Source organism: Dreissena polymorpha, chromosome 6 (genome assembly GCF_020536995.1).
Source record: "Dreissena polymorpha isolate Duluth1 chromosome 6, UMN_Dpol_1.0, whole genome shotgun sequence".
NCBI classification, from domain to species: domain Eukaryota; kingdom Metazoa; phylum Mollusca; class Bivalvia; order Myida; family Dreissenidae; genus Dreissena; species Dreissena polymorpha.
The window spans coordinates 11,633,266-11,660,736 of NC_068360.1; the positions used below are offsets into that span (position 1 = coordinate 11,633,266).

At 36.0% G+C, this 27,471-nt stretch overlaps 1 protein-coding gene across 6 annotated transcripts in view; it reads right to left on the minus strand.

The window, feature by feature from the left end:
- The window catches only part of LOC127836302 (autophagy-related protein 16-1-like), a 39,091-nt gene that overhangs the window by 5,413 nt on the left and 6,207 nt on the right, over positions 1-27,471 (minus strand). For 5 of the 6 annotated variants that reach the window (XM_052362818.1, XM_052362821.1, XM_052362823.1 and 2 more), the window contains 8 exons: positions 27,280-27,353; positions 25,002-25,092; positions 23,718-23,878; positions 8,141-8,206; positions 6,381-6,456; positions 2,853-2,958; positions 1,950-2,092; positions 219-339 (listed from right to left, as the gene is read on the minus strand). In XM_052362818.1, the coding sequence (XP_052218778.1) occupies positions 219-339; positions 1,950-2,092; positions 2,853-2,958; positions 6,381-6,456; positions 8,141-8,206; positions 23,718-23,878; positions 25,002-25,092; positions 27,280-27,353 (838 nt within the window). The remainder of the gene's footprint in view (positions 1-218; positions 340-1,949; positions 2,093-2,852; positions 2,959-6,380; positions 6,457-8,140; positions 8,207-23,717; positions 23,879-25,001; positions 25,093-27,279; positions 27,354-27,471) is intronic. The other variant, XM_052362819.1, reaches the window with a different exon arrangement.

Here is a 27,471-nt window from a genome sequence, read left to right on the forward strand (position 1 = left end):
AATAAAACTATTTTTAACACATGGCTAATTACTAGCAAAATTATTATTATTCAAGCAATTTCAATGAATTTATTCGTTTTCAATTTTCTGCTTAAATAACAGTTTATTTATTAGTTTTTATATTGATTTTTTTTGGGGGGGTGGGTGGGTGGTGGGGAAGTGCTGGTTAAATTAAAGTGGTTAAAGTGATAAAATTATCCAAAGGGCTGCATATTTACATGCTTTGGTGTGTAGGTCCCATATCTTGAGTGTCCTGTCATGGCTGCCAGAGACCACCTTGCTGCTCTCCCCCAGGAACTTGGCAGACAGCACCTTACCACTGTGACCTGTCAATGTGTGCTAAAAAACAGGTTAGCCATTGACCACTCGCCAGCTGTCAATCAAACTCACTTAATAATCAATAAGATTTCGTTTATTGCGGCCACATGGTCCGACAAACAAAGACTGTCGGAGTAATGGAATAAGCGTTTTATGAAAACACAACTTAGTGGGGGGAGCGATCGCGTATTTGGAGACTGGTCAATTACTATTATCATAGGGAATGTATCTCATCTTATGTCATGACTTTTTCAAACAATATCATTGATTTTTTGTCGTTACATCATTTTTTTATTCAATACATAATGAGTTGAGTAGCGTGTTAGGAAACCTTAATAAGAGACAACCTTTCTAAAAGACAACCTTCCCTAACCCTTTCAGTGCGGGAACCGAAATTTGAAGGCCTTTGCAAACAGTTTGGATCCAGATGAGACGCCACAGAACGTGGCGTCTCATCAGGATCCAAACTGTTTGCTATTCGGATAGTATTCTTTGAAAAAAAATCGAAGAAAATGCTAATTTTAGAAATTCAGCAGACGACATTTTAGCAGAAGACAAATTTCCCAGCATTCAAAGGGCTAAAATTTCCGTAATGCGACTCCTTTGGGGAATACAGCATCTTGTTTGTATATATTGAAAAATATATGAAAATTATTTTATCCCATCATCAGACGTGCATTGTCGAAATAAACCACTGTGGAATAAATTTTCCTTTATTTCAGCAGTGCTGAAATATAGCTGTCACGCGCGGCGAAGAATGTTCATATTACTCGGAATCAACTATAAAGTAATCATTTTTAGTAAAATCGAATCAGATTCAACAAAACAAACAATTTGATACCAAGATGTAATATAGTTTTATCACATAATGCAACTCAAAAAGCAAATAAACATTATTTACAAATATTAAGTGCGCGTACTCGTGACGTCATTATTAACACGTCATACGACACAATGCATGTAGTTTCACGCTAAAGATGCAGTTGTTTAGTGTCTCTTTTTTTCATTATTTCTTAAAAATCGGGGACGTAGAGGTATGATAAACGAAAAAACAGGTTGGTTACTGATCTTTTTGTAATGTATTAGGCTCGACACGATTAAAATAATGAAACAATGTTTGCTTAAAATATCTTTGGAATTTTCCGTCTAGTTCGATTTTCCTATTCTATGTTTAAAGAAATAATTTACGACTAAGAAAATTGATGGGATAAATCGAATACTAGGTCGGTGCCGAATAAAGCAAAGTTTATCTTGCTCGGCACGAAAATCTGAACCACTCGCCAAGGCTCGTGGTTCAGATTTTCTAAGCCTCGCAAAATAAACTCTATTACTACCTAATGAAGTCCCTTATCTGGTTTATAGGATATAAAAAAGACCAACAAATGCCATTGAGCACTAATGTTAAAAAAAAGTGAAGTCTTATATAACACTTTCAGCATAAATTCACCATTTTTATGATGCAATAGTGTGTATCAATAATTTAGTTAAGTCCAATTAAATTGAATTATTTAATGACATCAGGTTGTTAAGACATTTATTTAAGTTCAATCAAGAAACTGAGGTGTAAATCAAAATTCTGATATGTGCCTCATAATATGTATACACGTTTGTTTTGTAATAACAGCACTTACTCGTAATCTAAGGTCGCTAAGAGACCACAGTCGACAGGCATAGTCGTTTGAGGCCCCTAAAATGTTTGCCTCGTCTATGTCGTACTCAAGGGAGGTAATCCCAGCATTGCTGCCCGCTAGGAATCCTTTACACTGACACTGACCTGTCCAGCAAAAAAGTAGGTTTGTCACGTTGATTCTTCATTTAGTTATGAGGTTTATTTAAGTTTTGACATTGTAATCTTGTTTTTGAACGCATGTGACCCAAATTCGAACTTGGCCCAGATTTTTTCAAGATAAATATTCTGACCAAATTTAATAAAGAAAGAGCAATAATTCAAGGCCTCTATAGTAGTAACAAAGTTTTTCTAAGATTTGATCTGGTGCCCTAGTTTTTGGATGCAGATGACCCAGATAAGAAAATGTCAAGAAAACAATTCTTCACTCTTCTTCAGAATAAACTATATTTTTAAAATTGTGTAATCACATGGTAAAAAATATTTTGATCAGCAATGTTTTCTCATTGTGATCGTTTTAAAACCTAGCGTATTTTTTTTTTAAATAAGCGTATCTAGACAGTGATATGTGTGTGGGTTTAAATGTTTATAGGCCTAATGGAAAAATGTTTTTTCCAGAGAAAAACATTATCAGAGGAAAAATTCTTGGTAACACATGTTATACTTTTATTTAAGGTAAGCGGCAAATTACTTTAAAGTTTTTTTTACAGGCATAAGATTTCTAAGTATTGATAAATAAGCAAAACATTGTTTATAGGCAAAAACGTAAAATAATTTTCAAAAGCATCAATAATCACATTGTTACCAAATGCAGCAAGATATTGATCACTTTTTGTCATGAAAAAGAACTTATTTAAGTCACCCTTTTTAGATCAATTCTGTATAACACATAACAAACAATACAAACCTAAACTGAAATCCCAGAGTTTGATTTTACGGTCAGAGCCTCCTGTGGCAAACATGGTACCCGTAGGTGACCACAGAACTGCATTGACCTCCCCTTCGTGAGCATCCTGGAACATTTGAGAGCCCAGGAGAACAAGAGTTAGTACATGTGAAAACATGGTTTATCGCATTGGGTCATGCTCTGGGTAAAAAGGGCTTAATCCATGTGCATAGTGTTGTTCCAGATTTGAGTATGCAGTTCATACAGACTTATCAAGGACAACACTTTCCGCTTTCATGTTTTTTTTAACCCTTTGAGTGCTGGAACCGGATTTTGAAGACCTTTGCAAACAGTTTGGATCCAGATGAGACGCCACAGAACGTGGGGTCTCATCAGGATCCAAACTGTTTGCTTTTCTGATAGTGGTCTAAGAAAAATAATCGAAGAAAATGCTAATTTTAGAAATTCAGCAGACTACATTTTAGCAGACAACAAATTTCCCAGCATGCAAAGGGTTAGGTTTGAAGCAAGTCTCTTGTAAGCAAAAGTTCAGTTTAGGCAGAAAGTGTAATCCATGAATAGCCTCAGCTCATATGCATAACTCTCAGCTCATATGCATTACTCTCAATTTTCCTCAGCTCATATGCATTACTCTCAATTTTCCTCAGCTCATATGCATTACTCTCAATTTTCCTCAGCTCATATGCATTACTCTTAATTAGCCTCAGCTCATATGCATTACTCTCAATAAGCCTCAGCTCATATGCATTACTCTCAATTAGCCTCAGCTCATATGCATTACTCTCAATTAGCCTCAGCTCATATGCATTTCTCTCAATTAGCCTCAGCTCATATGCATTAGTCTCAATTTTCCTCAGCTCATATGCATTACTCTCAATTAGCCTCAGCTCATATGCATAACTCTCAATTAGCCTCAGCTCATATGCATTACTCTCAATTAGCCTCAGCTCATATGCATTACTCTCAATTTGTCTCAGCTTATATGCATTACTCTCAATTAGCCTCAGCTCATATGCATTACTCTCAATTAGCCTCAGCTCATATGCATTACTCTCAATTAGCCTCAGCTCATATGCATTACTCTCAATTAGCCTCAGCTCATATGCATTACTCTCAATTAGCCTCAGCTCATATGCATTACTCTCAATTAGCCTCAGCTCATATGCATTACTCTCAATTAGCCTCAGCCCATATGCATTACTCTCAATTAGCCTCAGCTCATATGCATTACTCTCAATTACCCCCAGCTCACATGCATTACTCTCAATTAGCCCCAGCTCATATGCATTACTCTCAATTTTCCTCAGCTCATATGCATTACTCTCAATTTTCCTCAGCTCATATGCATTACTCTCAATTTTCCTCAGGTCATATGCATTACTCTCAATTTTCCTCAGCTCATATGCATTACTCTCAATTTTCCTCAGCTCATATGCATTGCTCTCAATTTTCCACACAGCGCTGCTTACAAACAATACTATTATGTTACAAATATTGAAACACAATTTGAAACACTTTGCTTTCTTAACGTTAATGTACCGGTACTTATTTAGTTCATTCAGGGATTAATGCTGGAGCAAAATTGTCCAAGCAATTGCAGGACTTGACAACACCAAACGTTTTTACTATATATTCCATAGTGGACAATCAATTTAAGGGCCATATTTCTGTACAATCTTATCAAAGGCAAAATCCCTGTCTTTAAAATTATCTGCACATGAAGGTGACTCCACTGTGAAAGCCTGAGCAAGGTCTCCTTAGTAATTAGCCCTTTACCACTTAGATACGTACTTTGACGCATTTGTAGTCTTAAAGAAAGTTAATATTAATTAAATACCTTTCTTACTTAATTCAAGTTTTAAAGGCTTCATTCCAATCCTTAGTCATTGATGAGCAGCAAACAGCATAAAACCTGAACATTTAGTCTGCGAGTTACTCGCAGGCTAGGCTGTTCTGGTTTTATGCTGGTTGCAAAAGTCATTTTCACTTTGCATCTTACGGGGGAAAGGGTTAATAAAGAGTTGGCAACAAATTAACACAATTTTGGGACCATATGTTCTTTATGCCACAATTCCTCACATAGAAAATTTCTTTCCTGACAATAATTAACATGAGTTATGCAATTGGGAAAGATAAATCCACGCAGTCATAAAAGAGAAGTTGATAACCGAATGTGAAAAACAAATAAAGGGCAAAAATTCCTTGCAGCCAGCAAGTCCTTACTTAGCAAGCGTTTTTACATCAAAGTCATTCAAATAAAAAAGTTTGAGCCGGATCAATCCAGTAATTTAAAAGTGGTGGAAAAAACAACCCAGATGAAGTACAAACATACTTATTGAGATGCAAACAAATTTAATGCATATCATCCCACTCCATGAAGGCTTAAATTAATTTTTCATTTTATTTAATCAACAAATACTACGCAACCAGCATTTAGACTTAATGCTTAGTTATATGTGTTGTTACACACACAAACACCAGGTAGCTAAGACTCATTGTGAAAACAAGAAACCGTCGGAGACGGGTGATGCTCCCCAAAGGTTTATTTTGTCACAATATTGCACTATATATTCAGATAAAAGGAAACATCTAGAGGGCACAGTAGTTGGGGGGACAATACTTTTTTATATAAAATTTCAAAGGGCCAAAACTCTGTGAAAAATCATCCGACCAGAACCCGCTGATAATGTACATCTCCTCTTGGTGGTGAAGCTTCCCATAAAGTTTCATTGAATTCCGGTCATTAATTGCTGAGAAATAGCCCCGACAAAAATTGTGCACGGACGGACGGAATTTTTTTGGGGGGAGCATACAAAAACAAATTCATTCTTGCCTTCAATTTAAATTATTCTGTAATAAGTTCATGGTTGAATATGAAACTTGTGTACATGCTATACATATAGTATGCTGCTACAACTGTTTCCACACACATTTTGATACTGTTTGGAGAAGTTTTAATAAGTCTCAGTTTGTTTCACTTAAAACAGAAATCAAACACAAGTGGACTATCTTCATTGCAAGATATTCTTTATGAATAGCATCATTTCCATCTACTAAATGATTTCTAGATTTTATTAATTCTAAACAAGAGATGTGTTTGTTAGAAATACAATGCCCCCTATTGCACGGTTTGAAGCCATATATTTGACCTTTGACCTTGAAGGATGACCTTGACCTTTCACCACTCAAAATGTGCAGCACCATAAGATACACATGCATGCCACATATCAAGTTGCTATCTTCAATATTGCAAAAGCTATATTGGGACAGAATGACAGACAGACAGGCCAAAAACAATATACCCCCGATCATTCGATCCGGGGGCATAAAAAACACACATGCATTTATTTAATGTAATTTAAATTGAAGACCATTTACATACAAAATATATTGTTTTACCTTTATTACAAGAACCTTTAAGTATTTCATTTAATATTTCCTTTGTTTTCTAAATCTAATATAACTTAGAAGATGGGTTATGACATTTTCTTCAAAACGTCAGACATACATAACAAATGTTCCACTTACTAATTTTTGTTGAGCTTTAGTTGGTATGGAAGCATTGAGGCAAATCTGGGGTATACCAGCAATGTCTGATGTCTGCCTGTTAAAGTAACAACATTACTTGCAATCAATACACAGCTGCTTAAGGGCAAGCAAATCAAAGAGAGTATGGTCATCTGTATTATTCCCAAATTATTATGCAGTGAATTAAAAGTGCATTATGCAGCAAATGTTTGAAAAGGCGTCTCTGTTTACTAAGACATGTGTTAAAAATAAAGTCATCTTAATCCAACATTAGTGCAAAAGTATTTTTAACTTTTTAGACAGGTACTGAAAAGCATACAAACTACACTAACCCTCAATGTTGATAATAACCTATCAACATCACTTCTAGAGCTCTGCTGTTAACAAGCAAGTAGTTCGTAACTGCAAGCAGTATAATTTGTAAATGGCTATGCAGCATGGTAGTAGCTTTATCATAACATGCGGTAGTCACAGGTTTATTCCACACTGAATTATGGCCTCATTTATATGTTTGTTGTCTGCTAAAATGTTGTCTGCTGAGTTTCTAAAATTAGCATTTTCTTCTTTTTTTTTTCTAAAGAATACTATCAGAATAGCAAACTGTTTGGATCATGATGAGACGCCATGTTCTGTGGCGTCTCATCTGGATCCAAACTGTTTGCAAAGGCCTTCAAAATTGGGTTCCAGCACTGTAAGTTAAAATCCTGCAGTCTGCCCCTAAAACCAATTTTTTCCTTGCACAACTCTGCTATTCTCCCAAATAACACCAAATTCAAATTACAAAATATCCTCACAAAAAAGGTTGTAGAGCCCAATCAACTGCAGGTGAAACAAGATGTATTTGTGAAACACTATGTCCCCCCCCCATATATTTGACCTTGATATTATGACCTTGACCTTTCACCACTCAAAATGAGCAGCTCCATGAGATACACATGAATGCCAAATATGAAGTTGATATCTTCAATATTGCAAAAGTTATGGCAAATATTAAAGTTTGACGCAAACAAACCAAGAAACAAACAGACAGGGCAAAAACAATATGTCTCCCCAGTATAGACTGAGGGACATAAAAAAGCTCAGAGATCATACACTGTCCTCACTTCTGTATAATTACAATCAGTTTTATCTTAATTGCATCTTTAGCTTTAAGCTTATTAAGATGCTCTTGAGTATTTCTGTCTGGGAAGAACCTGTGCTTTGGTATTTATGGAGGAAATCTTGCTAATGTACCCAAAATGGGGATCAAAACCGGAACCTCATATTGCTATGCCGACACCATGATACTATCCGCTATGCATTTGCAAACTCTTAATTTTAGCTGATCTATGCGAAAACAGGCGTTAATGCATCAGTATAATTGTGTCATAGCTGATTAGGCAGTGCAGTCTGCACAGGCTAATCTTGGACGACCCTTACCGCTTTTATTGCATTTTAATTTAACCCTTTCAGTGCGGGAACCGAATTTTAAAGGCCTTTGCAAACAGTTTGGATCCAGATGAGACGCCACAGAACGTGGCGTCTGATCAGGATCCAAACTGTTTGCTATTCTGATAGTATTCTTTGAAAAAAAATCGAAGAAAATGCTAATTATAGAAATTCAGCAGACGACATTTTTGCAGACAACAAATTTCCCAGCATGCAAAGGGTTAAAGGAAGTCTCTTCTTAGCAAATATCCATTTAGTGGAAAGTATTGTCCCTGTTTAGCCTGTGCACATGTGTTTTTCAAGACAGCTTTTCATATCTGTTTGTTTCTTACTCTGTGACAGTCACAGGCTCCAGTGCAGCCTCTGCCAACTGTTTCTGCAACATCCTCTGCTTGTGTCTAACACATGAACAAACAGTGAGGGTACAAAAGTGCAATCATCAACATACAACCCTTGTCATGCAAATATAGGTCTTATGCTTTATGCTGCAATCTCATAGTCAGGTAAGGAGCTACTACCAGTATGTTAGCTATAAAGTAATGCAAGGTTTTTGTGGTCTTAGACTGGTATGGACTTATGTTGCCGGTATATGGCTTAAGACCCATGTTTGCATACGCTGATCATAAAGTGTGAGTACAGCTGTTATGAGAATTTAGTAAGAGTACATAAGTACAGTTATCAACAGTTAGTATGTGTACAGTGGTTATGAACATACAGTAAGAATATTAATATTCGTCAACATATAGTCTTAGAACATTTGTTTTAAGCTGGATAATATATTTTATATTACAAACAACTAATTTCTGGATACAGTCATTTTCTTTTGAAAACTGTGACACTCTTACAGTGACTGGTACACACAGTTTGGTGATATCTCTATGCAATAAGAGCTGCATCAAGACAGCGCACTTGACCCATCTTTTGATTCCGTAATATACTGTACATTTTCTGTCAGTAACCTGATATAACTAAAGCTTTATCACAGAGGTGAAGAATACCCCCACATGCTGCATTGACACAGAATATTTTGCATGTTGTCTTCACATGAAACAGCAGACATCATGCTCAATGTTTAAAACGCACTTAGTGACCCCTTGACCTAGTTTTTGACCCGGTATGGCCCATGTTCGAACTTTACCTACACATCATCTAGATACAACTTCTGACCAATCGTGGTGAAGCTCGGATGAAAACTACTTCAATTAGAGAGCCGACACCATGCTGAATGTTTAAAACGCACTAAGTGACCCAGTGACCAAATTTTTGACCCAGCATTACCCATATTCAAACTTGACCTAAAAATCATCTAGATTAAACATCTGACCAAGTTTGGTGATGATCAGATGCAAACAACCTGAATTAGAGAGCAGACACTTAATACGGACCGACAGACCGACCAACAGACAAGCTCACTCCTATATACTCCCCTCAACTTCGTTTGTGGGGGTATATAATGACCACAAAGACATATTTGAAGTCTCATATCGGAAGTATTACATGTAAACACAAACATGAAAATGTATACATTCAAACAAAAAATGTTACCATTTGAAGTTTATAAACTTTTTACCAATATATTTAAAAGAATCTAATTAGCTTTGAAAGCAATACAAGGTATTGCATGGAAACAATACATATATTTTTTTTATAAATGACCTTGACCCTACTGGCCTCAGATGCAATTCCATTCTATGTCTTCATGTAGGCTACGTACAAACCCAATTGCAACACAAAACTTCCATCCAAAATCAAGTTACAGCGAGGAAACTCTTCAGTTGAGCCAACAGTGATCTTGTCCCACTTGTCCAAATGAAACCCCTCGCTTGATCAGCCTGTAATCTGCCTTTTCACAACATTTCAGAACAATATTTACATCCTCACTTAGTTTCTGGGTTTAATCTTGTTTAAGCAACAATGACTTTGACATTGACCCAACCGACCACAAATGCAACTGCATGCTAGGTCTTCATGTCGGCTAGAGATAGCAGTGGTTGCACGCATATGTTTATCTGAATATTTTAAGTACATTATACGTTTACCACTTACTTACATATTTTCACGCATTTTTAGTCCCTTAGAAAGTTATAATTAATTGAAGACCTTTCTTACTATATTCAAGTTTTAAAGGCGTTATCTCTAACCCTAAGATACTGATGAGCAGCAAACATAATTAAACCTGAACAGACTGCAGGCTGTTCTGGTTGACGGTTTCTCATTAATTAGGTGCACACTGCGTCGCCGCTGTAAAGACACTATACAAGTCTTATCAAAAGAAATATCAACACATCAAATTAACCATATTGACATGTATCAAGTGTTGCTTACGCTAAATATTGATTTTAAGGCTTTTAGACCCAAAATGAAACCAGCTTAATATCAAAATTTAAATTTCCGTTACTGTCGCCACACTTGAATTCTCGAATGAAATAACGTTCATCGTACTTTAAATTCGGCAAGTTTTCAATTACTTAGTTGGACTTTGAAGCAGTTATATTCAATTTACTTCATATAAAGTAGTTCGTGTTGTTTGTCATTCTATTAATAAAAATTACACAATTATTTTTTGTCGCTTACGTCAATGTTTTTGCTGAAAATTGCCGTTACTGCAAAAAGTCGTCGCCAATATATAATCAATATCAACTTAAAATGTAACCGTTTATTTAAAATGGCATGCATAATTTATCAACTGTATTACTGGCATTATAGAACACAACTAGGCTTCCGTTTGTTCTTTTTTGTTAAGTCAAATTTTAAGTAATATGATTTCCGCGTGTACAAGGGAAAATTTCCGTGACTGGCGAAATATCGATGAACTTAAAGAGCAATGGCTAATTTTGCCAATGAAAACAACCATATAGCTGTAAGCTTAAATTTATAAATTAATAACCGCCATACTTGCAGATTCAAGTTGTGTTTCTTTCTACTTATGTCATCAACTTAAATCTCCGATACAAAATATCCGATACCGAAAATCAAAAGCAGAGTTAATATGACGTATTTGATGATGTAATAACTGATGTCATCGAAATCTTTTACGTAGACATTTTATAAGAGTTTCTCAGGAAAATACACTGTGGAAATTCGGAAAAGTTCAGGTTCACTGAAGGCGAGAATTTTTACAATTGTGAGTATACCATGTATTATATATCATATTTTAATTGTTGTGTAGTATATCGTATAACGTCCGTCTTTTTTGTGAAGAAATATGTTTAAACCATTGTATATGCATGTTATTTGTACCCGTATTTCATATCAGTGGCTGCAATGATGTTGTTCATTTAATAAAATCTCCGTTATGGTCTGGTAACGGAGATTTGGTAAAATGTTATTTTCAATTATTTTTTACTCTCTGATTATACTCCTTTAATTGACGTTTCGGCATAATGCCTTTATCAAAACATTGGAAATTATATGTTAACTACATTTTTACGTCTTTTGACTGCACAATTTAAATAACAAAGAAAAATGTTTTTAAACGTCAAATGACGTTGTACATGATGACGTCATAAATGGCGTTATATAAAATGGCGCCAAATAAATGTCAAAATTCGCCAAAAATGAAATGACGTTAAACACTTACATATTGTATCTTAATCCTATGTTAAATGTGTGCTTTATATATTTAATAAATTGATATTTTACAATAAAATAATCATCATCATATGTAATTATAATCTACCTTAACTTATTATCATAAATTAAATAGGGTAAACTTATTTAATGACTCTTATTATTTCAATCCATATCTATGTATAATATTCTAATGATATTTGATTAAATAATCATATATACTTGCTATTCTATATATCATATACACATTATGGACAAGATAAATTGCATAAAGTACTATTATTTTTACATTCATTTATGTTGATGATTAATATAAAATGTTTTTTACATATATTTTTTACAAGATAGTTTCCCGTAGCAGGACATCAAGTTGATTTTTTGTATTTAGTCCATTTGGTGATTGCGTTTGAAACTTCTTTATAAATTCCAATTCTTTAATAAGTCTGTAATAATGGGAACTGTCTCTTATTTGTGTTAACACTGATACACCCATATCCTGCACTCTGTGGCCAGCACCATTGAAATGTTCTGAGATTGGTTTCTCTCTTCGTAGTCGCACGTCAGCCTCGTGTTCTTTGGCACGTTCCTTTAATGATCTGCTTGTCTCTCCGACGTATACCATCTTTTGGCATTTAATACAAAATATACTGTACACCAAGTTATAAATGTTACAGTTCTGTTTTATTGCTTCGTTTGGAATGTCACTTTTTGGGTTGTTATGAAAACCTCTTTTAAACATTTTACAGACTATACAATTAGTCTTACACGATTGTGGTATTAGTTGAAAACGTTTGTTTATCTCTTTATTTGTTTTTCCATGAACTAAAATGTCACCGATATTTCTATCTCGTCTGTATGCAACTATTGGTACGTCTGGGAATATATTTTTCATTCTGTCTGATTTATATAGTTTGTCTGTATGTTTTCGAATTATTGAGTGGATATTTGGAAGGTTGTTAGAATAAGTTATAGCTAGTGGTACTCTCTTGTTGGCTGTTTTATTTGTTTCTTTCTTCTTAAGTAAGTCTTTCCTATTTAAATTATCAACTCGGGATAGCTCATGGTTTACAAATTTATTTGGATATCCTCTTTTTTGTAGATTCTGTTTTAGTTCTTTTTTACGATGTTTGTATTTGTTTTCGTCAGAACATATTCTTTTTAAACGTATTCCTAATCCATAGGGTATTGCTTTCTTCACATTTGTTGAGTCATATTGGACATATTGATGTTTATCGGTTGGCTTTGAGTATAAATCAGTTGTTATTTTATTATCTTCTAGTTGAATTTTTGTGTCTAAGAAATCTATCTGTGTTGTGTTCCATCTTAATTCTACTTTGATGTTTTCATGTATTTTGTTAGCATAGTCGAAAAATTTCATGAGTTCGTCAATTCCATGCGTCCATAGTCCAAACCCATCATCTATGAAACGTTTATAGAATATTGGTTGTTTATTGTATTCAGATAATTGTTCATCCCATTTTCTCATGTAACAACAGGCATAATTTCTCCCAAGTTTCGATCCAATAGCTACTCCCTCTTTTTGTCTGTATTCTTGTCCACAAAATTCGATCACATTATTTTCTAAAACAGTTTCAATCATTTCAATCACCGCTTCAGTGTTGATGGTCTTAGTACAGCGTTCATTTAAAGCTTGTTTGCACGCCTCTAGGCCCTCTTTCTTTGGAATCGATGGGTATAACTTGACAACATCAAAACAGTATAAGATAATTCCTTCTGGTAATGGTGTAGTTATTTCCCTCTCTATAGCGTTTAAAAATGCTGTGGTGTCTCTTATATAGCTTGGTGTTTCTATAACATAGGTTTCTAGCTCCTTTTCTGCTACCTCTGCCATTCTTTCAGTACTTGTTCCAATGCCATTTACGATTGTTCTATACGGGTTGCCTTTTTTATGTATTTTTGGATTTCCTTTGAGTTTCCCTCTTGATGGATATTTTGGTATCAAGTATTGTTGTAATTTCTTTGAGATAATGCCGTTTTTAAATAGTTTATTTGCTAGTTGCTTCACCTTTTTGTTTGCATTGTCAAGTCCATTCCCATTAGTTTTTTCATATGATGTGCTGTCATTCAGTTCATTCCGGAGTTTTTCTACATATTCATTTGCGTCTGTTATCACTATTCCAGAACCTTTGTCTGCAGGCCTTATTATTATACTGGAATCATTTAGTAACGTGTGCAATGCTTGTTTTTCTTGTCTTGTGATATTTGACTGTCCATTTTCTTTTATGCCATTTAGAATATCATTTTTAACTGCTTCTATATAAGCATCTAGCCACTTTTCTCTACCAGGTTCAGGAGTAAAACGGCTTTCTTTCTTTATCTCATATTCCTCCTTTTCATTTTTCCTTTCTTGATTTTCATCACTATGGAAATACTCTGCGAGTCGCATCCGTCTCTCCCATTCTGCTAGGTCACTGTGTATCTTAGATAAATCTACGTGTTTTTTAGACGGTACAAAAGATATTCCTTTGGATAATAGACTTGTTTCTGCTTCTGTTAACTTTCTTGAAGACAGATTTGTAACAGTGTCAAGACTATTATTATTTGTTTCAATTGTGTCTTTTTTTGCTGGTTTATTTTCACCCTTGTTTTTAGTTCTTTTACCGTTTGATTTAAGTTTTTGTGTATCACACTCTTGCGTTTTTCTATTTTTCTTATCTTGATAGTTCATTTTATGCCCTCTTTCTTCAAAATTGCAACAGGACTCCATTGTAAACCAATCTATTTGAACTTCCCTATTCATTCTCTCATATTCAGGAAGGTATTGGTGTTTGTTTTGGTCCAATTTTATATGCAGTAAAGTGAAATGCTGCATTCTTAATCTTAGGAATATTTTTCGTTTTGTTTTTACTCCATTAAGTGGTTGGAAAAGTAGTTTACTTGTAATATTTTGGTCGTCAGCAAATATGCATATTTCACTTAAAAATAGGGTTGCTGCTGCATATATTTCGGCTTCAGTTGCCCACGATTCAACTCTTCCGTCACTAAATGAATGATTTTCTATATGCTTTGTGATACTTCTATCTACGTATTCTTTGTAAACATCTTTTAAGTCCTTCATATGGTTATTAATTTTTTGTCTAACTATTTCGTGCTTGTTGTCATTGTTATATATTTCTTTTGCAATACATCTGTAGAAACAGTTCCCATCCATTTGTATGGAACTTTCTTGAAAATTGTCTATTGTTACCAATGAAGATAAAAAATCTAACTTACAGTTCAACAGCTTGTAGAATTTTTCATTCTTTTTCTGTGTAAGTTCAGCTAGCTTCCGTTTTGAAAACAGTTTATGGTCCTCATTGTTTAAATCTTCCACACATACATCGCTTCTTAGTTTGTTAATTTTCTCTTCACAAGCTACCAATGTGAGTTCCATGAGTTTCACCGACGCATCTTGTTTGATTTTTTCACACTTGTTTAGTATTTCATCGCTACAGTCTATCTGAATATTCCAGTTGATCTTGAATCCTTCTGGTACAATCCCATGTCTTACACACTTTGATATAAAATCTTTATGTGACACATAACGTAAGTATATTCCCAGACGTACCAATAGTTGCATACAGACGAGATAGAAATATCGGTGACATTTTAGTTCATGGAAAAACAAATAAAGAGATAAACAAACGTTTTCAACTAATACCACAATCGTGTAAGACTAATTGTATAGTCTGTAAAATGTTGAAAAGAGGTTTTCATAACAACCCAAAAAGTGACATTCCAAACGAAGCAATAAAACAGAACTGTAACATTTATAACTTGGTGTACGGTATATTTTGTATTAAATGCCAAAAGATGGTATACGTCGGAGAGACAAGCAGATCATTAAAGGAACGTGCCAAAGAACACGAGGCTGACGTGCGACTACGAAGAGAGAAACCAATCTCAGAACATTTCAATGGTGCTGGCCACAGAGTGCAGGATATGGGTGTATCAGTGTTAACACAAATAAGAGACAGTTCCCATTATTACAGACTTATTAAAGAATTGGAATTTATAAAGAAGTTTCAAACGCAATCACCAAATGGACTAAATACAAAAAATCAACTTGATGTCCTGCTACGGGAAACTATCTTGTAAAAAATATATGTAAAAAACATTTTATATTAATCATCAACATAAATGAATGTAAAAATAATAGTACTTTATGCAATTTATCTTGTCCATAATGTGTATATGATATATAGAATAGCAAGTATATATGATTATTTAATCAAATATCATTAGAATATTATACATAGATATGGATTGAAATAATAAGAGTCATTAAATAAGTTTACCCTATTTAATTTATGATAATAAGTTAAGGTAGATTATAATTACATATGATGATGATTATTTTATTGTAAAATATCAATTTATTAAATATATAAAGCACACATTTAACATAGGATTAAGATACAATATGTAAGTGTTTAACGTCATTTCATTTTTGGCGAATTTTGACATTTTTTTGGCGCCATTTTATATAACGCCATTTATGACGTCATCATGTACAACGTCATTTGACGTTTAAAAACATTTTTCTTTGTTATTTAAATTGTGCAGTCAAAAAACGTAAAAATGTAGTTAACATATAATTTCCAATGTTTTGATAAAGGCATTATGCCGAAACGTCAATTAAAGGAGTATAATCAGAGAGTTATAATTTTTTAATATCCCTTTGGATAATTCAACTGAGCTTAATTATTTTTTAAATAACAACTCGCATATGCGTACATCTTTTATAGTTTGTGAAAAAGATGTCATAGCTAACTTTTTTTAACAATTTTATTGAGTAAGGTGTTTTAAATTGCGTGCATTGTGGTTTTCATATGCTTTTAAGGAAACGATGATACACATAGCAAATATCAGTACATGTGTCTTCAGTATAAAATAAATATTCATATAACTGGAGTCAGACGACAATAAATACATCAACTGAAGTTTTGAGATAATTTCTAAAACGCATTATAGTTGTTTTAACGGGTTTTTTAGGGTCATATAGCGTAACGGACATTTAATTTCGGTAACGGAAATTTTATACTTTCAGCAACAACCATGGGTAAAAGCCGAGCCGAAATTCAAAAAGCATATCGCGAGAGACTGAAAGAGAAAAACAAGGAAGACTATTTAAAGAGGGAAAGGGAGCGAAAGCGGCGCAATTATGTGTCGTCTCATCAATTGTCAGAAAGAGACCGAGAAGAAAGAAATAGAAGAAATCGGGCCAATTTAAGAGAGTTTTATGCCAGAAAGCGGGCGGAAAGAGCACATCAAGACAGTAGCCAAACTAGTGGTTATGAAAGTCGGGGAATTGAGGAAGACACCGGATTAGAAACAAGCGACGAACGCCACACTAGAAATGGAGGAAATGAAACTGAACGCGGAAGATTACTAGTTCGATTAGATTTTAACGAGATCAACAGAGGACGGCAAAAGGCAGCACTGAAACGGTGGAAACGAGATAGATCAGCTGCAGTATCCCGAGTAAGAATCCTTGAGCAAGAAAGAGACAAGCTTAAAACGAAGTACAAAAGTTCACAAAGAGCGTTGCAGAGAGTCAGAAAGAGTACTGAGAGTACTAAGCATGTACCAAGTGTTGAATTGACACCGAGTAAACAGACAGAACGAGACATGGAGGCCGCAAATCTGACTGCTGAACAGAAGGAGAAACTCAGGCGTCCCATTCTGCTAAGTAATGTATTAGTAAGTGAAATTAGGGCGTCAAAAAAGAACACACCGAGAGATAAGAGAGCAGCAATTTACAATATAGTAGCTGGGAGAATAGCCAAGAAGTACAGAACAATTAAATACTTGTCTATGAAAACCGGACTTGGGCGAAATCAACTAGGAAGAGTTAATAGCAAAGTGCATCAGATTGGAATTAAGAAGCACCTTAGTAAGCTTGAAAAGAATCGTGAACAGGTAATTAACTTCATGAAGCGTGAAGACAACAGTCGCACACAGCCAGGTAAAAGTGACGCAAAGAAGACTGCAACAGGATGTAAGCAACAGGTGCATATATTAACTGATTACCTGAAAAATTTGTATCTGAAATTCAAAGCAGAAAACCCATCAAATGACATTTCCTTTGCAACATTTTGCCGATCTAGACCATCTTACATATATAAAACAGCAATGCTGTCAAGGGTTTCATGTTTATGCTTTAAACACCAAAATGCATCGCTTTTGGTGAAGGCCCTGCGAAAACACATTGAGATTGTCGCAAATCCAGAAAAAGTTGTTGAAACAAAGATTTCTGAAGATATGTTGAGAGAGAAGCTACCAGTTGAGGTTTCGGTAAGTCAGTGGACGCGTGTAGAAACAGAGGATAAAGGCAGAAAACGGACCGTGACGCGGATAGTAGAAAACATTGTACCCAGAGATAAGTTTATTCATGACACAACTACACAGCTGGGTGACTTTAAAGAACATGTACAAAGAGTTCACATTCAGTATGAACAAATAAAACTGTTGAAGCAAACATTACCAGAACATCACTTCATCGTACAACTTGATTTTGCAGAAAACTACACCTGTCGTTCTCACGAAGAAGTGCAGAGTGCCTATTTCAATCAGTCAGCCGTTACACTGCACCCTATGGTTGCATATTGGAAGAATGCTGATGGTGAATTGTTGCATAAAAGTTTTGTAACGGTCTCAGATGAGGCCTCACACAAAGCGTCCACAGTGTTGGCCTTCATCGATGACCTCATTCCAGAGTTGAAATTGATTGATCCGCAACTGGAGATGGTTCATTACTGGAGCGACTCGCCGTCATCGCAGTACCGCAACAAATATATTTTTAATGCAGTTGCCAACCACTTTGAAACATATGGGTGACATGCCCGGTGGAATTACTTTGAAAGCGGGCATGGCAAAGGTCCATGCGATGGATAAGGAGGCACAAGCAAACGGATGGCGGATGAGGCAAGCAGAAGCGGCAGGTGCGTCATAAGCGATGCGCGCGATTTCTACAACTGGGGCAAGACATCGAATATGACAAATGTCAATTTCCGGTTTGTTTCTCGGGATATTTGTGAAGCAAGAGCGGTATCTGTTGCCAGTCAGAGTATTAAGTCGGTAGCCGGTACTATGAAGCTGCATGCTGTGGTTGGTTTGGGTGATTGCAAGATATTATATCGGAATACCAGCTGCTACTGTGCTGATTGCTTAACAGGACAAATGGGTTGTTCATGGTCAAAGGCGTCAACCCAAGAAGACATGAAAAGCCCAACAACCAACAGTAATACGATTATTGCTGAAAATAGTTCAAGGCCTCTTGAAAACCCAATGCCATCTGAGATAGAGTGCGAACAGGATGATTTTGTAGCTGAAAATAGTTCAAGGCCTCTTGAAAACCTTACACCATCTGAGGTAGAGTGCAAAAAGGATGATTTTGTTGCTGCTATATACCAGGGGAAATGGTATATTGGGCAAGTGTGCGATCTTGCCAGCGGAGAAGTTGAGATTAACTTTATGCAAAAGAAGAAACAGTCGTTTCAGTGGTCCAGCCAGAAAGACCAGTTATGGATTGTCAAACAAGATATCCTTTGCACCATGCCTCCACCAGTTCCCACAGGAAGGTCCAACAGAATGTTCAAGTTTGACGACGATGCTCTACAATCTGTTGAACAAAACTTTCAAGCTCACATGCAAAATTGTTAGGGTGATTACAAGTATGAAGGGTCAACCTGACTTATTTGACGTTGATTGTTGATATTTTCTTAGGCATTAAGATTACCGTTTAAAAAGTTATAATCTTTTTTTAAGATATTGTATGAGGCAAGCAATAATTAATGACTTTGATTACTGAACAAAATATCCGTTACTCAAAAAATCTCCGTTACGTGGTGCTTTAAACAAGTGCAATAATAAACATAAATTATAAAATAAACCCAATCTGATACAGAACTGGTTTTAGTATTATTAATGTTTAGCACTAGTCTGACTTTTATCATATAATCATATTAGATGTGTAAGAAAAAGACTCAAAAACTAAAAAACTACATGATATTAAAAATTAATAAATGTGTAAAAAATAAAAATACATATTTTATGAGTAAATTTAGCGCAACATATCCTCAAATAATGTTAATTGTCAGTTCTTATTATCATTCATATTTGTTCAATGAAATTATAAATGTGTTTTATAAATGTTTCAAAAATCATATTTAATTAAATTTCCGTTACAAAAATGGTCGTTACATTTGAAATGCTTTGTATACTATAGACTACCATTTGATATGTCATGAAATGTTAATGATGTTAAAATATCGACGTATTTTTCTTTAACCAATATTCTTAGCCCTGTATCTACTCTCAGTAAGTTAATACGCAATTATACATCCATAATATTTAGAAAAGCATGTATAAAGGAAATTAATGTTTTTCATAGGTAGATTTTCAAAAGGTATACATTAAAACAACATTGTCAAAAATGATTTTTATGTTAATGTTTTTTTAAATTCATGTATTTTATGAATTGCATATTATAATCGACACCGTTTTTGCGGTTATTAAACGTTATAAACCAACCTAAACATTTGATGGTGTATTATAACGGACATTTAAATAAACATTTTTCCGCTCTATTGGTAGTGTTCTTTATATACCGATTACTCATAAACCCTTTGAGTTATGCATATGAAATTTTACATACATGTAGAATATGATTTGTTCTAGCATTTGAAATACATTTAATGAACAATTTTCTCGGATTATTTTTTGCAAGTTCATCAGGTATGGTGCACCTAATTAGTGAGAAATTGTCGGTTATGTATGCTCTTTGCATATAGCCATTTTTACTTTGCTACTGAGTGGGAAAGGGTTAAGTACTACGGGACTACCCTAGGCCTTAAAAATAGGGAGAAGTGACTTCTCCTTTTTTTTGAAACAGGGAGAAGTTTGGAAAATCAGGGAGAAGTTTGTGCGGACAATATAAAAAAAAAACATGTTCATTTCACAACTTTTATTATTTCTATCATTATACTATGTTTATTTGTAAAAACAATAAATTCTCATTGAAATCTACATCATCATAACACATTTGTCAGTGTACCGGTAGCACCTTTTCATCACATATTTATCGTCATTATATTAACATCATCCCTATAAATGCTTTTGTAACAAAACACAATCTTAATGCATGGAACATCATGTATATCTATTACTGTTTATCCGAATAATATACATGTCCGAAATATGTACACTTAAGAATGCCTTAAATGTTTAACTTTTATAATCCAAATTTTCCTTGTTGTTATCTGGTTTAACAAACCTTATCAAATGTTTATTAAATCCATTTAATGCTTTCTCCATTATTGAATCACCATTACTTGTAATTTGAATCGCCAGCTTTGAATTGAACGCGGGTTGAATGTTTCAATACGTCCGCCATTTACAATGTCGAAGGTCATGGCGTAGCAATTTAATTCTACTTGAATAATATATATCTAATTGAGGAAATGTGTTTTCTCGATGTTTCTGTGTAGTATTATGACTTGTTAGCATAAACAAGAGCTGTCACCATAGGATGACATATGCCCCCTATAAACGCTTAGATAGAAGTTATAGCATTTTTCGAAACCTAAACGCAGATTAAGAAACCTAAACGCGGACCCTATGTTCAAGGTCAAGGTCACAGGGGTGAAAATTTGTGTGCGTATGGAAAGGCCTTGTCCATATAAACATGCATACCAAATATGAAGGTTATATCTCAAGGGATATAGAAGTTATGAGCATTTATCGAAACCTAAATGCAGATTTTGAAACCAAAACGCATACCCTAAGTTCAAGGCCAAGGTCACAGGGGTCAACATTTTTGTGCATATGGAAACCCTTGTCCATATACACATGCATACCACATATGAAGGTTATATCTCAAGGGACATGGAAGTTATGAGCATTTTTCGAAACCTAAACGCAGATTTCGAAACCTAAACGCAGACCCTAAGTTCAAGGTCAAGGTCACAGGGGTAAACAAGTATGCAACATATAAAAGCAATATGTCAAAGGATATAGGAAATATTTGGGGTTGTACGCAAACTTTAACATAGATTTATCAATAATATGCATATTCTAAGTATAAAAGGGGCAATAATTATGACAAAATGCTTGATAGAGTTGTCTGCTCTTGTTTATAGGTTGGGGTGATGTTGGTAAACAAGTATGCAAAGTATGAAAGCAATATGTCAAGGGACAATGAAAATAAATGGGGTTGTACGAAAACGTTAACATTTGCACGCTAATGGAAACGGCACGGAAACGGAACACCGACATGAGTAGGATAGCTCCACTATATATATTTCATATAAAATACTCGAGCTAAAAAGACCATTGAAATCCAAAACTCACAAAGCCAAAGGCACCAGTTGCAACCAATTAAGCAAATTAATAACAAATAAACACAAAGTGTGACGGAAAGACGGACAGACAGTCCGAGCACTATATGCCCTCCTTCAGGGGCATAAAAAAAGAGCTGTCACCATAGGATGACATATGCCACCTATAAATGCTTTGATAGAAGTTAAGAGCATTTTTCGAAACTTAAACGCAGATTTCGAAACCTAAACGCGGACCCTAAGATCTAGGTCAAGGTCACAGGGGTGAAAATTTTTGTGCGTATGGAAAGGCCTCGTCCATAAACACATGCATACCAAATATGAAGGTTATATCTCGAGGGACATAGAAGTTATGAGCATTTTTCAAAACTTAAACGCAGATTTCGAAACCTAAACGCGGACCCTAAGTTCAAGGTTTAGGTCACAGGGGTGAAATTTGTGTGCGTATGGGAAGGCCTCTTCCATATACACATGCATACCAAATATGCAGGTTATATCTCAAGGGACATAGAAGTAATGAGCATTTTTTGAAACTTAAACGCAGATTTCGAAACCTTCATGCGTACCCTAAGTTCAAGGTCAAGGTCACAGGGGTGAAATTTTTTGTGCGTATGGAAAGGCCTCGTCCATATACACATGCATACCAAATATGAAGGTTATATCTCAAGGGACATAGAAGTTATGAGCATTTTTCGAAACCTAAACGCAAAGTGTGACGGAAAGACAGACAGACAGACAGACAGACGGACAGACAGACGGACGAACAGTCCGATCACTAAATGCCCCCTGTTCTTCAAAAAGGGGCATAAAAATTACCTGTGATTCCAGTTTATATATGATGGGTGTTAATTTTAATTATCAGTGGATTAACAAACTGACAAAACTCGCTGGACTTAATTGTGGATCTACGTTATTAATAGACCTTTGATGAATTTTGTTTTTCTTAAATTAATTTTGCCGACTTTCTTTTACCGTACCGTCTGCCAAAAACCAGCAATTATCGGATGGTCATTCAATTATCACGTAATCATTAAACAACTTAGGGCACGCATGAAGAGGCACGAGTGTGTTGTACTAGCAACCAATAGTATGGGACTGCTTTGTCACAGTCAATTAACGATCCGTGCGGGGGGTAAATTGTGTAACCCTTAGATAAACAACAAACAATAAACTTGATAATCGCCTGCGAGCGGTAGCACGCCTTAGCAAAAATAATCAGGCGGCTTGATTTTCGCTTTCTCGGTCTTGTTTACTAAAAAAATTGGACGACTTGATCTTCGCTTTTCTGGGCTCCTAGGGCGAAATCACAGGCGTTAGAGCGAAATTATCGCTCTAGTTGCCCATAGGGTAGTCCCTGAGTACAACAAGGTGCATACATAAAACAGTGATATGGAGATGATGCAATTTTACTATTACCAATCCAACCAGATTATTTTGTAAATGCTGATGTCAACAAATGGCTGAGTAGTTGAGCTAAAAACAAGAGCTGTCTCCATAGGAAGACAAATGCCACCAAAAAACGCTTTGGTAGATGTTATGAGCATTTTTCTAAAACCTAAACGCAGATATCGAAACCTTAACGCGGACACTAAGTTCAAGGTCAAATGGGTCAACGTTTGTGTGCGTATGGAAAGGCCCTGTTCATATACACATGCATACCAAATATAAAGGCTACATCTGAAGCGACATAGAGTAATGAGCATTTTTCAAAACCTAAACGCGAAGTGTGACAGACAGGCAGACAGACAGACAGACGGAGGGACGGACAGTGTGATCACTATATGCCCTCCTTCGGGGGCATAAAAATTAAGACTAAAACAAGATAAAAACACTGAAAAAAAATTCCAGAACTTTATCATTCAACAGCCCATCTCACTGTCCCCCTCCCCCACCCCCATCCATAAACTTTCATTCAACAGCCCATCTCAATGTCCCCCTCCCCCATCCCCATTCATAAACTGAACATGGTGCTGAAAAATCTGAGTACAAAAGTACTCACGCCATAAACTGATCGTTCTCCCGATTCAAGGCGTCTGCCTGGGCCATTTTCTGTTGCAGCCAGCGGGCCATGATCTCGTCATTGTCATTCATCAGTTTCTTGTGTTTCTCCTCCAAGGATGTGAAGGCCATCTGCAGAGCCTGGTGTTCGTCTTTCAGCGTCTGGAGTATACAGTAGGGCTTGAATTAATCCTGTACCGCTAAGATACCCATTTTGACTCATTTGTAGTTCCTTATAAAATTATATTTTAATAAAGACCCTTTTTACCAGACCTTAAGATACTTATAAGCCGCAATCTGTGAGTTCCTTGAAGGCTGTTCTGGTTTATATGATGTTTGCACATAGCCATTCTGACTTTGCCTTTGAGCGGGTATGGGTTAGACACATGTAACAGAAGCAAAAATGAGATTTGTTTTAGATTTGATTTGTTTTTACTTGTATCTATTTGATTTGACTTTTTTCTGGATCTTGAAAAAAAGTCCCTGGTTTTTGTGCATGATACACTAATTTCAGATGTTTTTCCCTTCTGCTTCGTTAATGGAAAATCAGTCAATGACTTTTGAAACGGTATTTTTACGCAAGTTCCTGCTTACCAAAAACAGAAGCCACAGCAAGTTCAAATAATGCTGGAAGAGTAGCCTTGAAGGCTTCTTTTGAAAAACCAACTGATCTCCTATAATACCTACACTGGCTTCCAGGAAAAGCCAGGGTGATGTTTAAAGTTTTACAAGGTTGTCTTTAGGGTTATCAATCGTACAGCTCCATTTTAAATAAGGGAATAATGAGGTCGCTGTGGTGTAATGGAAATGGTGTCTGCCTAGCGACCGGGGGGTCATGGGTTCTATACTCACTGTGGAAGCGTTCTTTAGATCTCCCCTAAAGACACCAAATACTGGTTCTAGGCCAAGGAAACGGACTGGAGAGCGTTTCAATAAGCCTGAGGATCTAATGCAATCGAGCTACAATAAATAGGTTTAAACTTAACTAAATAAGGGAATTGTTTTGTACCTGCTCGAGGACAGTATAAATTAAGGTCACAAAACTACCAAAAAAGGCTGAAAGATATCTCGCCATCGTCAGTCCAAAATGGTGCAACAATCTATCTGAGTACCTTAAGGATTGTCAGTCTAAATCCAGTTTAAGACCAAGGCTGCAATTAAAACATGTGAAGTTTGCACAGGCTAATCTGGTATAAAACTTTATGCACATGCATGACGCACCATTTTCCACGAGCACTGCTGGTAAATATCCACTGTGTTCCTGGAGGTTCAATGCTATGCATACCTGATTGGTGGCCTCCAGTTCCAGGATTGTCCTCTCCAGATTCTTCATCTCATTCTTCAATGTCTGTTCAGTTGAGTGTGCATCACTCAACCTGGGGAAATGTTTTTAAGGAAACTGTGTGAAGCTGCATCATATGAAAATGGGCCATAGCAATAGACCACAGTAGCTATAGACCACATTAGATATAGACCACAGTAGCTATAGACCACAGTAGCTATATACCACAGTAGCTATAGTCCACAGTAGCTATACCCACAGTAGCTATAGACCACAGCAGCTATAGACCACAGTAGCTATAGACCACAGCAGCTATAGACCACAGTAGCAATAGACCACAGTAGCTACAGTCCACAGTAGCTATAGACCACAGTAGCTATAGACCACAGTAGCTATAGACCACAGTAGCTATAGACCACATTAGCTACAGACCACAGTAGAGCTCTATAGACCACAGTAGCTATAGACCACAGAAGCTATAGACCACCGTAGCTGTAGCCCACAGTAGCTGTGGTCCACAGAAGCTATAGACCACAGTAGCTATAGACCACAGTAGCTGTAGACCACAGAAGCTATAGACCACAGTAGCTATAGACCACAGTAGCTGTAGACCACAGTAGCTATAGACCACAGTAGCTATAGTCCACAGTAGCTATAGACCACTGTAAAGCTATATAGACCACAGTAGCTACAGACCACAGTAGCTATAGACCACAGTAGCTATAGACCACAGTAGAGCTCTATACACCACAGTAGCTATAGACCACAGTAGCTATAGACCACAGTAGCTATATACCACAGTAGCTATAGTCCACAGTAGCTATAGACCACAGTAGCTATAGACCACTGTAGAGCTCTATAGACCACAGTAGCTACAGACCACAGTAGCTATAGACCACAGAAGAGCTCTATAGACCACAGTTGCTATAGACCACAGTAGCTATAGACCACAGTAGAGCTCTATAGACCACTGTAGCTATAGACCACAGTAGCTATAGACCACAGTAGAGCTCTATAGACCACAGTAGCTATAGACCACAGTGGCTATAGACCACAGTAGAGCTCTATAGACCACAGTAGCTATAGACCACAGTAGAGCTCTATAGACCACTGTAGCTATTGCCAGTCTGGTGAGGAGCGACCTTTTCTGCTAGTGAGACCAAGAAACATTGATTAACTTTATGGCTGACAAGATAGCTCCTGTCCTGACTGCAATTGCGCAGGCTGGTCATGAGCTACGCTGGCTGCTTATGGCATAGGATCCACTGTCGCATGATGCACCTCATATATGAAAAGTGCTATACTGGAGTTGTTCTATGTAAACGTTATAATGGGCTTGTATTAAAAAAGTTTATTTGCAAAATCTCAAGGATAACTAAGGAGAACAGATCAAATAAGGCTTTGTATAATAAATCCTGTTTTGCTTACAAAAATATAAATCAATAATCAATTAAGAAATATAAACATATAAAAAACATTTTAATAAAACAAGAGATGTGTTTGTCAAGAACACAATGCCCCATTCTGCGCCGCTTTGAAGCCATACCTTTGAGCTTTATGGTTGACCTTGACCTTTCACCACTCAAAATGTGCAGCTCAACGAGAAGTAAGTAAGAGATTGAATGGAGAAATGATTTTTTTTTTATATAATTTTTGACCTTTGACCTTGAAGGATGCCCTTGACCTTTCACCACTCAAAATGAGCAGCTCCACAAGATACACATGCATGCCAAATATGAAGTCGCTGTGTTCAATATTTAAACAGTTATGATAAAACTTTAACGAAGGTTAAAGTTTTAGGAAAGAAAAATACAATGATATTTGACCTTTGACCTTGAAGGATGACCTTGACCTTGAATTTTCACCACTCAAAATGAGCAGCTCCATGAGATACACATGCATGGTAAATATCAAGTTGCTATTTTCAATATTGCACATTAACAAAGGTTTAAGTTTTGGGACAGACAGACAGACAGACAGGACAAAAACAATATACCCCCTATCTATCCATCCGGGGGCATAAAAAGGCATATTCAAGAAAAAGCCATTAAAGTAGAAATAAAAGACTTGGGTGAATTTCATGAATTGAAGGAAATTGGGTATGTTTTCCATAGTGACTACAGGCAATGTCACATTACCGTATGTGGACAACACCCTTATTGGTAGCATAAGGTATGAGTAGCACTTAAACAGCCATGCTGTACTAGCCGGCTTTTATAAGGAAACATTTAAGTCTGTGAACCATTAAGTCATGCTATTAACACTGTTGGTTGCAGCTTACTTTCCATCCTTTACAAGTATTTCTTTCTCCTTTTCTTTGAGGGCCGCATTAAGGTCAATGATCTGCTGGGCATTCTGTCGACACACAGAAATAATAATGAGCAGAACAGCATGAGACAAACCTTATTTTTGTATACATTCTTCTAAACAGTGGCACTCTAACATCAACATGAGGCATAACATAAATTATAAT